Below are 17028 nucleotides of genomic sequence, written 5' to 3'. Positions count from 1 at the left end.
TGTTTTATCTATTTATAAGATCAATGTTTTATTTATTTATAAAATCAATAATCACTTATTTCAGACAATGTGCTTAACATAATAGGGTTAGAAGTTCAGTTATCAATTCAGTTATCAATTTTTAGTTTATCTTTTCCATGTAGACAATGACGTGTGGTACCTGCGTACTGGCTTTTAAAATCATGAAACCCAGCTGATTTCTACTGGACAAATTACTGATACTTCTTAAAAATCATGTGAAAGGGTCTTAATTGCATTTTAATTTCTTTCAATGGTTACCGTTCATTTTGAAATTTCTGATAAATGTCAAAATATGTACTTTCAAAATAGAAATGTGTAGTACTTTTCCTGGAAAACTGTTTATAGTATGTGAGAAGAATGAATTGCAGGGCTAGTAAGTACTCATATATTTTAATACTACTTATTTTAACGCTACTATGGGTGTATAATTTTATTTGAAGGTTTCACCACTTCACTAATTAGATAAAAACAAAGAGTACATATTTCTGCTCATCTAACTATTATTGTTATATTATAACGTTTGGAAGCCGATATATAGGAGATAAACGTCCTTATCACTTATCACCTAATCAGTTAGGCTAGCCTTAAGCATTCCTCTGCAACATATTTAACCCGTTGACAATGTGAGTCTTGTCTTTACTTTTGTACCAAATAATATCCAATAGAATACACATTTCACCGGAGGGATCGCAGATGTTCGGATACAATTAACGTCTGTTTGCAAAGACAATGACGTCGCAAAGTAACAAGACACTTACTCAACACACACACACTACACATAACACTAGGTACCTGACTGCAAATAAAAATTCACCGTACCTACCATGTCAATATGGCCATTAGTTGTCGAGGCATTAGCTAAATAAAAAAAAGAATACAAATTCACAAGCAGAAAGGTAAACGAAACTGTGAAGTTCCAAGACACATCGTTTACCTTTCTGCTTGTGAATTTGTATTCTACCGGGATGGTTAATGAGGTAGGGATACCGAAACATGTATCATCCTATTGAATAGGTACCAATTCATATGCAGCGGATGCGGGTCGCAGGGCCGTCTTAATTATACACGGCGCCGGGGTGCAAGACTCATCTTTCCGCCCCCTTTTGTCAGAAGATTATATAGGTTATAGGTACACGCTAAAATTAAAACAAATTATGTTTGATTTGTTTATTTATATATTAAAAAACATGGCTTCAGTATTAAAAAAAGACCAATCTTACTTGAGTCAGTACCTTGAGCCAGAGAACTTTCAGTATCAAACCATACTTTTTAAATTAAATCAAAGTACACTTTTCTAGCTTTTAAGTTGGCGACAGTTTTTATTGCTTCGGTAATATCTATTTTTACTTGCTTTTCTATACTTATTAAAGCCAGGTTTGTTAATCTGTCTTGGTCCATTGTTGAGCGCATGGAATAGATCTTCACGATCTATATCAGATCTATTTCCATGCGCTAGTTTTTTTGTAAATTTAAACATTGCGTTTTTTTTCCAAGTTTTCTTCGGAGTTTTTCCAACTCAATATACTTTCCAAAAAAAAATTATAATTATGTTCACTCAACATTTCAAATCTCTCACTTAATTTTGGAATGGCAATGTCCAATAAATAATAATAGAAGTTGACTTTAATTTTTGTTTTGGGTCTAAAAGAGGCTCGCTTGCAGTTTCAGGAAATTTAGTTTCGCAATCTTGTTCTTTAACAATTGATACCGAGTCAATTAATATCTGCTCAAACGCAGTGTCAGTGCGGTTGTTGGTTATATCTTTACTAACTTGATCAACATCTTAACAGCTTCCGAAATAGTTAATAATATCGCTCGTTTGTAAAGTTTTGCTGACAAAATTAACCTTTGCTAAAATATTGTACCCTGGCACGACAGAGCAGATAAACTTAAAGCTCTTTAATTTTCTCATCAATGAGCTTGCGATATTTCTTGTATCATTGTCGTACTTGTTGTTGTCAAAAATTGAGTATAAAGCATCGTAAAAATATTCCCCATATTAAAACGAGGCATTTTTAATGAATGAATTCTACTCTCCCATCGCGTATTTGAAAGCGGTTTTAATGTAAAGGTGGGTATCTCATTCATTATGACATTCCACCGTAACGTTGATGATACGGAAAAAGCATAAAGTTCTTTAACAATTAAAATTTGTTATTTTCATTGAGCATTTAGCGGCATCATTTAGCACTAAATTAAGGCTGTAAGGCGCACAAGGAACATAAAACGCACGAGGATTCATGTCTGATCTGTAAAATTTTTTTGAAGGCTAATATTTTTTCCTCTCATATTTGAACCATTATCATACCCTTGGCCTCGTAAATAATCTAAATCAATATTCAATAATTTCAAACATTCTAACAAATAATTTTGGTAATTGTTGTTCGGTAGTATCTAGAAAATGCTTTCTAACTTTGGCAAGCTTTGTTGACGAATTATAAACGAACTAACAACAATAGTAAGTTGTTCCTTGTGTGAAATATCAGGTGTGCAATCTAAAATTATAGAATAATATTTAGAGTGTTTAAAAAAATCAACAATTGCGGATTGTGGATTTAATTTTTTCACCAATTACACTTATCAATTTAATTAATTTTGAATATTATGTCCAAGATAATGAGGCGTCCGATGCTGAACACTTTGCATTCGTGCAATGTGTTCTGATAGCGTATTATCAAAATTGGAAATACATTCTATTAATTTTAAAAAGTTACCGTTATCCGATTCATACAACTGTTCACTGGTTCCTCTTACTGCCGGTTTCACAAAGTAAAGTTAAGAGATAACCAGAGGAGAAGGAATAAAAGAAGATTAGCTAAAACAGATAAGAGTTTAACAAAGAGCTGTTGCATAGAGAATCAAGCTAAAGAAGCAAAAACTAAAACTATATCAGACAAATCTATCATAAATAGTCAGATAATTAAGAGCAAACAGTAGCGATCAACAGGTAGCAACAAACGCGTTCCAAGATGGCGGCTCTAATTTTGAATATTTTGTTAAGATATTTGGCACACATATTCGTAATATAATAAAGAATGGCGGTACAGACAGAGAACAATATTGTTCTCTGGTACAGAACCCAATTTCAGAAATATGTTAGTATGTGGAAATTACTCTATAACTAAATAAAATATTGAAAAAAGGAGCCTGTACCGCCATTAAGAAAGACAAAAAAATACACTTTCTTCAAATAAACTTTTTTATCCCGTGCCTAGATTTTGTGTCACATTGGAACTACTAAAAATCGATTTTTTTATAACAAGAAATCGAACGTCACTGACTTGGCAACATTTCGCGCCGATGTGTATAAAAATGATTGTTTTTGATAGTATAAACGTCACTGTCAGTGTCGAATTACCGACGCACTGTTGCCTCACTTTTGAAAGTTCGCAGAACTTTCGCAATCTTGGACCGCGTTTGTTGCTACCTGTTGATCGCTACTGTGTGCTCTTAATTGCTTTATAAGAATGTTGTTCTGAAGCTATTTCCTTGTGGCATTTTTATAATTAACTATTTTCTATGGGAAATAAGCCACAATTTGACTAAAAAAATGAATTTATTAACGTTTCAACAAAACAAAACGACAACGAAACCCGATTTGGGCTTCGAAACGTTAATAAATTCATTTTTTTAGTAAAATTGTGGCTTATTTCCCATAGAAAATAGCTTTATAAGAAAATGTATAAACTAAATGACAGCAGAAAATATTCTTCCACGATATTAGACTGAGGGAAGAAACAGATAGTTGTAAAACTTAAATACTGACCACAAATAATTTAAAAATTATACTGGCCAGCATATCTATAGACCACATCAGATTTAAATCGGATTATAATAGCATATAATACAGTGTGTCCACGGATGGGGTGCCCAAGAGGAAAAACTTTTATTTTCAATTTTAGCGAAAAATGTCATTCTTGATGAAAAGTTTTGCTTATTCTAAAACCCCATAAAACGAAATAAAATTCAAGTTTTTCAAATCATGCTTAATTTTGTAGCCAGTTTTATGTGGATCCGTATTGGGACCGTGCAAGTTCGGAAAAGCGACACCTGGTTTCTACGCTCTGCACTTTTATTCGCACTTTTAATTATATTGGCCAATCATATGGTCCTAGTTACTGGATAATTGTCAAGGCCATAGTCCAAAAAAAATAATAAGAAGAAAAAATAAGATTTAGGTTATGTTATTAAAACGTAAATAATTGTATGTAGTAAATAAAATTAGTTATTAAAATGCGGTACTGCAAGCAAAATACAATTAATTAAATTTACCTTTGTGGAGCAATATATAATTCTTCTTCTTAAATGACAATAGGTATGAAATGTACGTCAATTTGACAATTTCAATTGACAATATGAATTATTTAAGAAAGTTGCAATATTTCTCCGCTATTCGCGCACGATCGTTTCGAGTATCCCTTCCAAGTACTTGCACACCGCGAATAAATGTTTGCACTAAGTTCGAAATTGTAACAATAATAACTTGGGAGAACAACATTTTCGCTTCTTTGATTTATGAAGCCAGACTTTGTCGTTCTCCTTGAAACATCCAATTATATAATAATTAAATAATAATAATTATCAATCTAATAATTTTAATAATGAAATTTGTCGAAAATAATCGTTGTTCGGTAGTATCAGTATCCGATAAAAAACCTAGAAAATGCTCTCTAACTTCGGCAAGCTTTGTTGACGAATTATAAATGAACTAACAGTAAGTTGTTCCTTGTGTGAAATATCAGATGTGCAATCTAAAATTATAGAATAATATTTAGATTGTTTAAAAAAATCAACAATTGCGGATTGTGGATTTAATTTTTTCACCAATTACACTTATCTATTTAATTAATTTTGAATATTATTTTATTCGTGCAATGTGTTCTGATAGCGTATTATCAAAATTGGAAATACATTCTATTAATTTTAAAAAGTTACCGTTATCCGATTCATACAACTGTTCACTGGTTCCTCTTACTGCCGGTTTCACAAAGTAAAGTTAAGAGATAACCAGAGGTTACCCCAATATAATTAATTGGGGAACCTCTGGTTATTTCTTAACCACAAGTTAACTTTACTTTGTGAAACCGGCCCTTAATGGTACATTTTGTTATGCTAAAAATGTTATTTTTCGATAATTTCGAAATTCTTTCTAAAACCGCCTTCCACCATTTTCTTTCGTGTTCAACTGCTGCTTGATTGACAGATTCTACTGTATGTCTTTCTAGTAAGTCTTTTTTTAGATATACATATTTTTTTACAGAAATTAAGTGACTACAATTTTTCTCGTGTGTTTTTAACAACGTAATAAACGTCGTTCTTGTCGCAAAACGTAATGAAAAAAATTAGGTTTTTGAAAATTAGCATTTATTTTTTCCATTTAATACCATAGCATTTTATTAAAAAAAATTATACCTTTAAAAAATACCGACTAATAATGCGTCGCCATACATAGCTCCCCCAGACGGCAATACATTATACTTTTGTCAGCAGAAGCGAATACACTGATAATTTTTACAAGATGGTGATTCTTTGTCACTAGACATTCAATATTGGTCAAAATAGTGTACGCGTCACTTTTTGAAATTATTTTCGGAATAATCTAAATGGGTTTCTTATTTCATTTGCATATTGTAGGTGTAGGAAGCCTTTGTAAAAAATACCGAAAGTGCACTTCTATGTTTGTGTTTGTAGTTTTTTAAGGACAAAAAGCGCAAGATTGAGCCTAGCAAGTATTGCGCTTGGACTTGGCGCCCGGGTGCCTCGCACCCCTTGCACCCCCGGGTTGAGACGGCCCTGAGCGGGTGTAACGAATTATATGCTATTGCAGCATTTATTTGGTTCAAAATTATAGCGCTGGCAAAGATTTTGCTGAAGCAAAAATGTACGCAACATTTTATACAGCACAAGATAGCACATATAGAAACCGACTCCATTCGACACGGCTTCGTTCAAAGCCATCAGAGTAGATGGCGCTTTTGAGCTTTTTCACTGAAACTGTGAAGTTCCACGCCACATGTGAATTTGTATTCTATCCGCATGGCTGATGAGGTAGAGAAACCGAAACATGTATCATCGTATTAAATACTTAAGTATTATTTAATTGGTAATAAATATTACCAATAAGATACCTACCGTATGGATAACTAATAGGTAACCAATAACCGATAGCACGGACCACCAACTATTGCTATTTTATATGAGTAGTGAGGAAGCTTCTAGCAAATTGAAAACACAATATCTAAAAAGTTCGTGTAATTATATAGTGGTAAAGCATATTTTAAACTAATTTATGAGTATGAAATCTTGTCACTAATAATCCGAACAATAAACAAACGTGACGGATACTTCAGCGGTCTCATAAAAGTCAAGAAGGCTTTACTGAGTAGTTGGTTTTCTTTTCAGTAGGACAGTATCAAAAAGAATATTTATAAAGGTTACTTTTACATTTAAAGGGTACATTTAGAGGTACTTTTTTCAAAAAGAAATAACAATGACAAAAATTTATTTTATTTGAAAATCTTCAGTACCATAGGTACAAAAGAACCATTCTTTACAATTACTTCTTAAAGAAAATTTCTTTGAAATGTTGGCCGTTACTACCGTTATGGTGGTTCATTCTGAAGTTTTAATTCTCGATGACACATTCGAGCATTTCGATTGGTATTTGACCAATCACTCGATTAATATTGACCTTTAATGTCTCAATCGTAGCCGGTTTATTCATATAGACTTTTGGCTTTAGATAGCCCAAAAGGAGAAAGTCTAGAGGTATGATGTCACAGGATAGAGGCGGCCAATTCACTGGTCCGAAGCGTGAAATAAATTGTTCACCGAATCGTTCTCGCAGCAAAGCCATGCTTTCACGGAGTCTATGGCAAGCAGTGCCATGTGCCATATTGTTGCAATCGAATATCGCCGAAACCACGAGCTTCAATTTTAGGCATCAAATAGTCCCTTAAAAAGGCGCGATATCGGTCTCCATTCACAGTAACATTCTGGTCGGCCTCTGTTTTAAACAAATATGGACCGACGATTCCACCGGCCATAAACCACACCAAACAGCTGTTTTCTTTTTGAAATAATGGCAACTATTGAACCTCTTCGGGTTGCTCATCATCTCAAATACGAACATTTTATTTATTCACGTACCCATTAAGCCAAAAATGAGCCTAATCGGAAAACAATTTTTTTTTAAAACAGTGGAACAGTGAGGACCAACATTTAAAAGAAATTATCTTTAATAAGTAATTATTGTCAAGAATGGTTCTTTTTAATAATAATACCAATTTTCAAATAAAATTAATTTTTTTTTATTGTTTTTTCTTTTTGAAAAAATCATCTCTAAATGAATAACCCTTTACAAGACTATGTGAGTTTAAACTACCACTTATGTGAGTTTAAATTGCTTTTATTAAAAATCGAATGGCATTTTCTTACACTTTATGCATTGTTTGTCTAACGTAGACTACTATGCTGCTTCAATACGCATTTCCCTTTTTTCCAATTTTTAATTTTCCTATTTTACTAAACCAGTTCTAATTGCAGGTTGCAACCCACAAGCTAAACACGAAGAACGAATTTGCAAAAAATTTTCATCAAGTTACAATAATCTGGACGACTTTACAAGAGGAAGCAGAAACATTTCACAGCGAAATTATAACACACAACAAAACGTTTTAGACAATCCCATAATTAGTTCACAAAGAAGTCCTATTTTGGCGCAACATCCAATTTCCAATAATAACATAGACACTTTTGATAGCTTCGTAAAGCAAAGAAATCCTATGAGTGAACATAATCAGCGAGAATTCCAGATTGTAGATCGTCCTCGACACTTAGAGACAGCTTCTAATCCTACATCTAATCCTGCTTCGAATCCTACTAGAAATACAATAGGTTTAAGCATGACTGAATCAACCATTTTGCATACATTGCGTTCTGTGAGGTCGCCTATTGTTAATTATCAAGAAAGTCGGGGAGTTCCTAGAAATGAGTAAGTATTAATAAGGGTATAAGCATTTGATCGAAATAAAAGTAAAAAAAAGTCTCTTTTCGAAAAAAAATGTATTTAAATTCTTTCAAAAAATTTTTCTTCTTCTTTTTGTGTAGAAATGACTCTGTCTGTTTTTCAATGTGCCTCCAGTAAGATATTATTCCATCGTTTTCTTGGTCTTCCCACTGATCGTCTTCCTATTGGGGAACCGTCTCTCGCCGTCCTTACTACCCTATTTGTAGTCATTCGGCTTATGTGGTCGTTCCATTCTACTCTTCTGTTTTTTACCCAGTTATTAATTTTGTCCAACTTGCATCTCCGTCGTATATTTTCATTTCTAGCTGTATACCACAGTCACAGTATAAAGAGGAACCTCTTTATACTGTGCCATAGTGTCAGACCATCCTAGCTCTATATCATCGTCAGACCATCGATTTTTCGAAGGGTTTTCATCTCGGCTGTTTTTAGCAACCTTTTTGTCCTTTCTGTATCAGGTTGTGTTTCTGCTGCGTATGTCATTATTGGTCTGATGACTGTTTTGTAAATTCTGCCTTTCATTTTTTTGCGGATATTTGTATTTCTCCATATTGTTTCATTCAGACAACCTGCGGTTATGTTTGGTTTATTCACTTGATCTTCCACTTCTGTTTCGAGCTTTCCGTAGCTAGATAGTGTGATACCTAGATATTTAAACTCCATGACTTGTTCTATTTTCTGACCCTCCAACTCTAGTTTACATCTTATTAGATTTGCTGTTATAAGATTGTGCAAAGGTTTGATGATGTACGTAGTTATAACTCATCTCCTTGTTGGGCTACTCCTATCGGAGATTGGAAATCATCAAGGCTATCCTGACTTTGTTTAGAGCTGACCTAAAGAGTTCATTAGTGGTGTAGCCAAACCACTCTCCCAAATTCCGCAACCATGACATTCTTCTACGGCATGGATACCGTTTTCCTTCTATTTTTCCTTGCATTATATTTTGAAGTAATACGTATTTATGTACTCTCATCAGGTGACCCAAATATGTGAGTTTTCTTCGTTTTATCGTTAATAAAATTTTTGGGTCTTTTCCGATCCTTCGTATTACTTCAAAGTTTATGATTCTTTCAACCCAACTTATCTTCAGCATTCGTCGGTAGCACCACATCTCGAAACTTTCAATATTGTTTGTTGTTGCCGGTTGAGAGTCCAGGCCTCAACACCGTATAATAGCGTGTTAAATACGTAGCCTCTTAGCATTATTAATCGTAGAGGGATGCTTATATCTCTGTTGCCGAAGAATTTTCTCATCTTTATGAGGGTGGTCCTGAGAAATTCGATACGTCTTTTTATTTCATTGTTTTGGTCTCCAGTTTCGTTTATTAAAGTTCCCAAGTATTTGTACCTTGATACTTTTTCAATTTGGATGCCGTGTTATAATAATATGTGTGTCATGTTTTTACTGAAGACCATACAGGGTGATCAACTTCTGTGACAAAGTCCAATATATCTGTTATTATACAATATATGAAAAAAAGTTGTTAATAAAAGTTATAGACACCTTTAATTTACACATTTTAAAATTAGTGAGAAATATACAGGGCCCTCCATAACACGGTGCCAAACCAAAGTTATGTTTTTTTAAATGGAACACCCTGTATTTTATTCAAAATCTGGTTTTTCTATATTTTTCTGATTCTAGAAATATAACACTTGTCTAAGGTTATACTGAGTGTTTCAAAGTTACGAGCACTTTTATTAAAAAATCATATTGATTTGATCGCCCTGTATGTTTCTAACGGTGTAATATAAACTTATTTTTTAATGCTTTTGACTATTAATATTAAAGTAGTTTTGCAACAATGTACTATGTTTTTTATAACTACAAAAATTGTATACAGGGTAAGTCAAAATGTAAATACAAGATTTTCTTCATAATTTTAAATGGATCACCCTGTATTTAATATTATTTTCGAAAAGTTCTATCACTATACTTACATATCTTTTAAATATTCCCTATACCTAAAGTTATTAGTTTTCGAGAAATTTTAGTTTTATTGTCGATAACAGCATGTATTACTTAGTTATTAATAACAATACTGTAATTTATTCAAATTTATAAAAAAAAACTAAATTAAATAAAAAAATGTTCAACGTACTTCTTATGTTATAAAAGGTGTTCAAAATGACCTCCCATAACGTCTACACAAGCCTGGAGATGCGTTTCGAAAGACCTACTGATGTTTGTAAGCATTTGTTGTGTGACACTTTAAAAGGCGTTTTGAATCCTTATTTTCATATCGTCAACTATTGTTGGATGTGTACTATTTACTACGTATTTAATATAAGCCAAAAAAAAGAAGTCAATTCGTTTAATTCTGGTGATCTGGGTGGCCAGCGAACTGGCCCATCTCTTCCTATCCATCTTTCAGGAAATAGTTCATCGAGTTCACCGTTGACAAGTACGTTGTGGTGAGCAGGGGCTCCGTCGTGAAGCAACCACATATGTTGGCGGATGTTTAAGGGTACATTTTCAAGTAGAATAGGTAAATTATTTACTAGAAAATTTAAATAAACCTCACCATTTACCGATACCTCAAACAAAAAAGGACCTATAACGTAATTGCCTATGCTTCCACCCCAAACATTTAAGGACCATCTCGTTTGACTATGTGTCTGAGCACAGTACGGATTGGTTGTGGAATAATAATGAAAATTGTGTCTGTTTACACTACCATTTTTGTGGAATGTTGCCTCGTCTCCAAAAAAAAAGAACAAACTCAAAAAAATCTCTCTGCATAACTATTTGTTGTTGTGACCATTGACAAAATTGTACTCTTCGTTCGAAATCATCCCCAACAAGTGCCTGATGTAATTGTATATGATATGGGTGCATGTTGTTTTTCTTGAGTATGTTTTGGATAGATCCATAACTTATATCTTGCTCTCTTGTAATATTTTGAATACTTGTATGAGTATTTTCTGTAACAGGCAGTAAAACATTTACTTCATTTTCATGCGGAATAATGATTTTTGTTTTTTCCTTTGCTTCATAAACAGAACCAGTACGATTAAACATGTCTAATAAGTTATCAAATACTCTCTTATTTGGTTGTTGACGCTATGGACACCGTTCCTTATAAATTCTTGTGGCAACTAATGAGTTTTTGAAACACTCTGCTAAAATCCATATCATGTCTGTCATTTCTTCACGACTAAAATTCATTGTTAGGTACCAATCATAACAATATGGCAAACAATTATAATCAATAACAAAAATAAAAACGTACAGATAATTAAAATCTTACAACTGACAGTTCTTGTGTCAATTATTTCAAAGCCACCTTAAACAAGAACTTGCAGCAATTTATAGTTCCCATTTCTTCGCGTAAAATTAATATCATTTTGTTATTAAATATAAAATTGTCGTTATTATATAGAATTTACCATAAACTTGGAGAAAAAATGAAATGCAGTCTAATTTTAATTATCATTAACAAACTCATTGGAGGTTTCTAATATTAAGGGTAATTAATTTACTGTAATAGACGTATCTATGAGTTATCAACAATAAAACTAAAATATCTCGAAAACTAATAACTTTAGGTATAGGGAATATTTAAAAGATATGCAAGCATAATGAAAGAACTTTTCGATGGTAATATAAAATATAGGGTGTTCTATTTAAAAATATGAAGAAAATCTTTTATTTGCATTTTGACTTACCCTGTATATAATTTGTGTAGTTATAAAAAAATTGTACGTTTTTGCAAAACTACTTTAAAATTGACAGTCAACAGCAGTAAAAAAATAAGTCTATATTATACTGTTTGAATCATACAGGGCGACCAAATCAGCATGATTTTTTGATGAAAGTGTTCATAACTTTGAAACGCTCAGTATAACCCTAGACAAGTGTTATATCTTTTTAAACAGAGAAATATAGAGAAATAGATTTTGAATAAAATACAGGGTGTTCCATTTAAAAAAACATAACTTTGGTTTGGCACCGTGTTATGGAGGACCCTGTATATTTCTCACTAATTTTAAAATGTGTACATTAAAGGTGTCTATAACTTTTGTTAACAACTTCTTTTCATATATTTTATAATAACAGATATATTGGACTTTGTCACAGAAGTTGATCACCCTGTATATTATTTTAATTGGGTTCTGTTAATGAGCTTGCTTTTTTGTCATTAAAGTAGAAAAAACTTTAAATTTCACTCATTAAATCATTATTGTCCAGTTATCGTCTTAATTATTTTAACTGTATTAATATCCGTCGACTAATTCTGAATGATTAATGGGTTGTTAAAACATTTTATCTGTAGCGGCTTCTGGAATGTCTTAAAAATATCGAATTTCATTGATAAAATGCGAATATCTCACCGATCTTCGCTTCGATCATACTTGGTTTTTTGATATTGATATGTATGCCATAATTGTTGCAAGCAATATTTATATTGTTAAGTAATCGTTGTAATTCTTCTACTGTTCTCGCAACTATTAGTACAGTGTCGTCCGCGTATCGAATATTATTTACAACCTCTTCATTGATTACGATTCCTTCGCTTGTTTGCAAAAGGGCTTCCTATCAGATCCTTTTTATATAACATTAAATAGCAGTGGTGACAAAATGCATCCCTGCCGTACTCCTCTACGTAATTATATTCCTTGTGATGTCTTATTTTCTATTTTGATGTTAGCTTTCTAATTCCAATGTAGGTTGAGAATTATTCGCAGATCTTTATTATCTATGTCATTTCTTTCAATAATGTCTCTTAGCTCATGGCGTACTCGGTCAAACACTTTTTCAAAATCGATAAAAGCTGTATGTACTTCTTGATTAACGTCTAGGCATATTTCCATATTTGCTTAAGAACATTAAAACCGAAGAGAGCTTCAAGAGTTCCTAGGTCCTTTTCTGAACCCCATATGTGTACCTATTACTAATATCTGACTCCAACTTTTGACAAACTCGGTTGTGAATAACTTTTAGAAATATCCTTAGTAGATGGCTCATTAAAGATATTGTTCGATGTTCTGAACATTCTTTTGAATTGGATTTCTTTGGCAGTGTAACGATATGTAGACAACAGCCACTCTCGAGGTATACCAGTATTGTATATTGTGTTAAATAAATGCAATATTACAGGTACCTATTGATTCATCATCCAGGCTTTAGCAATTCAATAGGAACCTGATAAAGTCTTTCCAGTTTTGGAATTCCTAAGTGCCATTTCTACTTCACATTTTAGGATTTCAGGTCCCGTTTCACCATTTACCTGAACAATGGTATTTCTGTTATCCTCAAACAATTATTTTATGTATAAGTAGGAAAATATAAATATAAACATGCTAATACTCTTTTTATTTTTTTTTCAGACAGGTTTCATTCATAAACCTCATCACCTCCCTATGCACACACGCCTACACGGCGGTCATTACGATTTTAGTAATGTTATGGAACTTAGTACCGCTGCTTGATGGTTTTGTCTATTTTGCCCGTTTTGCGGTCGACAAACTAATAAACATATTCGAAACCAGAGATTCGAAAGAAAAAATTATGAAAATGGCTATTTTTGCTGGAGAAATTATAGTTATATTATTTATCATTTTTTTGATCATTGGCTTAATTTTTATGCCTGTGTATCTTTTAGTGGCTCGAATAATAAGTAAAATATGGGGCATGATAGTGTGGTAGTACTGATAGTAATAGGGGCATGATTTTAAATTATATCAATAGTGATGTAAATTTCGGCTTTTATTTAATACTTCTATTAGGTACTTGGTAGGTACTTCATATTTATTAACTATGAAATAGATACATTCGATACAGAGATATGTACCCAGGGCCAAAACTAGAGGAACAAGCCATAATTGTTCTGATTGCCATATTTTAGAGGAGGTGTGAACGAAATCCAAATTTTAAGAAAAATATATATTATTATAACAGTGATATATTAATAATTACAATTATTTGATTGTAAAAATTTTGACTTTTATTCTGATTATACTCGTAAGTATGTCTTACACCAATCTTGTTTATTACATTTGAAGAAAATTTTTTCAAAACTTACGTTCTGAAGAATTTCCAATAGATGCTTATTGAATGGAGCCCGGTTAGTGTCTTCTCCTCCATTATATTTCTTGTTCGAAGGGTACTGTAATATCGTTCAATAGTAGCCATCACGAGTAGCCATGGTGGATGGAAAGCCTCACGAAATAATGAGTGCCTGGTTGCGATTTTAAGAAATATACCCGCTATTCGTCAACATATACGTCATTCTGAACTGTAAGTATCCCTACCCGCTGTCAACACATTTTATCAAATATACCGATTTAAACACACTTCGGTTGATTAGGACATTTTTCCAAACAATATTCGATTTGCTGAAAGAAAGAGAGGAAATCTCGGAGGGAATAATAATGTAGTTTTATGGTTTGATAATATTTTTATTCTTTAAATGCATTCAATTAAAACGTGCACTAAAACTTACAGATAAAAAATAATTCAAGTGATTACACTATTTTCTTGCAATGCTCTTTAAATCCATTCATTTTTTTTTCGAATCCTGAGAAAACTAATATAACTATTTTTAATTGATGGATTCGAACGTTACTTGATGGAAGTTCATTTTATCTAACAATAAAACACTGAAAACGTTTGTTTTCTATACTTCCACAAAATTTATTATAACTAAGTGACTACAGCTGTTTCGGCGGAGTGCCTTTCTCAAGTGATATAGTTTACAATGTGTTTGCCTTTTTAAGTCTTCAACTGAAGAGGTTGAGGAGTGGGGAGCTGTTTGTCTCGAGTTCGTCATTCAGAATTATATCTGTATTTTTCAGTTTATTAATTTCCATAGATTCTAAAAAAGATAGCTTAAGGCCTTTATTTTGAATATGTAGAATTTGAAACTCTTCATTGAAAGAATGATTATGATCTAGAAGGTGAAGTGCGTATGTAGAAGTGTCTGTTTTTCTATTGTTGAATGCCCTTTTGTGTTCTGCTATCCGTTTGTCAAAAGTTCTGCCAGTTTGACCGATGTACGTTTTCGGACAGTCACCACAAGTTAGTTTGTACACACCACTCTGTAGTTGCTTTCTCTTTCGGCTTTTATTGTTCTTAATATATTTGCTTAAGTTGTTGTTAGTTCTGAAAGCTGGTGTTATTCCTTTCTTTTTTATGTATCTGGCTATCTTTGTTGTTATCTTGCCAGTATACACTACAGTATACAGTACAGAATACACTAAATTTTCACCTAAATTCACCGTAAAAAATACACTAGAACTAGTTAATAAAATACAACATTTTCAATTGCCCAACAACTCCAGACTAATTTCATTTGACGTAAAAAATCTTTTTCCTAGTGTTCCTCCTACAGAAACTTTTGTTTTAGTTAAAAATCTTTTAGACCATAATAGTACAAATCCGATCATTGCATCTGAAATTTTACACCTTCTTGAAATTTGCATAAATCAAGACTACTTTGAATTCAATAATCAAATATACACAAACAACAGTGCAGGACTTATTATGGGTAACCCTCTAAGCCCATTGCTATCAGATATATTTATGAACCAACTTGAAACAACAATTTCTAAACATCCCGTATTTAAACAGTTCTTATATTGGTGGAGATACGTGGATGATATACTAGTGTGCTTTACAGGTACTAACAGACAACTTGACCAATTTCTATCATATATTAATTCACTTCATAATAATATTGAGTTTACAATAGAAACAGAACAGAATAACTCCATAAACTTTCTAGATGTAACGATTTCCAGACTACACAACAAACATGAGTTCTCCGTATACCATAAACCTACCCATACTGACACAACTATACACAATTCATCATCCCATCCTACACAACACAAATTAGCAGCCTACCATAGCATGATACATAGACTGACAGAAATTCCCATGACAAAAAATAACTTCGAGATAGAACTAAACATCATTAAACAAATAGCAGCAAACAACGGCTATAACGAACAAACAGTTAACACAATTTTAAACCAAAAACTCCATAAGAAAGCCCTGAAATTAGTGTATCCACCACCACAGAAAGAACCCAGTACCTTCTGCTCTCTCACATATACTGGCAAGATAACAACAAAGATAGCCAGATACATAAAAAAGAAAGGAATAACACCAGCTTTCAGAACTAACAACAACTTAAGCAAATATATTAAGAACAATAAAAGCCGAAAGAGAAAGCAACTACAGAGTGGTGTGTACAAACTAACTTGTGGTGACTGTCCGAAAACGTACATCGGTCAAACTGGCAGAACTTTTGACAAACGGATAGCAGAACACAAAAGGGCATTCAACAATAGAAAAACAGACACTTCTACATACGCACTTCACCTTCTAGATCATAATCATTCTTTCAATGAAGAGTTTCAAATTCTACATATTCAAAATAAAGGCCTTAAGCTATCTTTTTTAGAATCTATGGAAATTAATAAACTGAAAAATACAGATATAATTCTGAATGACCAACTCGAGACAAACAGCTCCCCACTCCTCAACCTCTTCAGTTGAAGACTTAAAAAGGCAAACACATTGTAAACTATATCACTTGAGAAAGGCACTCCGCCGAAACAGCTGTAGTCACTTAGTTATAATAAATTTTGTGGAAGTATAGAAAACAAACGTTTTCAGTGTTTTATTGTTAGATAACTATTTTTGAAAAATTTAAACGCTGAATAAAAGATTACATTATTACCGAGGGCGGAAGTCCCTGAAAACTTCTATAACGTTTATTTTAATAAGTTACATGGGTAAAAAGAAGAGAAAATTGAATGTAATTTTTAATTTCAAATATCTTATTCAAAAGAAATCTTCTGTCTATTCTAAGGAATTATTTCGGTTTAGATTTGTTCGTATGCATACGTTAAAACTAGCATTATCAGAGCATGATTCAATCTCTAATACATCTTCATCGTGCAGATATAAATATTTTCTTAAATATAATTTCAACATTTTTCATACTTATTTAGATGAAACGATG

General features: G+C 32.6%; 1 protein-coding gene across 1 annotated transcript; it reads left to right on the top strand.

Annotated features, from left to right (window-relative positions):
• The first annotated feature begins 128 nt into the window (after positions 1–128).
• On the top strand, positions 129–13754 carry LOC114325538 (uncharacterized). The gene is made up of 3 exons (XM_028273609.2): positions 129–394; positions 7567–8014; positions 13385–13754. The coding sequence occupies exons 1-3, from the start codon at positions 379–381 to the stop codon at positions 13701–13703; spliced, it is 783 nt and encodes a 260-aa protein (XP_028129410.1). The 5' UTR covers positions 129–378; the 3' UTR covers positions 13704–13754.
• Positions 13755–17028: the final 3274 nt, after the last annotated feature.

This window comes from Diabrotica virgifera, chromosome 1, assembly GCF_917563875.1.
Source record: "Diabrotica virgifera virgifera chromosome 1, PGI_DIABVI_V3a".
NCBI lineage: Eukaryota > Metazoa > Arthropoda > Insecta > Coleoptera > Chrysomelidae > Diabrotica > Diabrotica virgifera.
The sequence above is the reverse complement of the archived record's forward strand: the minus strand, read 5'-3'. Positions and strand labels throughout refer to the sequence as shown.

Bases quoted from the DNA above. Each gene is read 5' to 3' on its own strand.
- LOC114325538 (XM_028273609.2), top strand. The intron at 8,015-13,384 runs GTAAGTATTAAT...TTTTTTTTTCAG, and splicing joins CGGGGAGTTCCTAGAAATGA to ACAGGTTTCATTCATAAACC.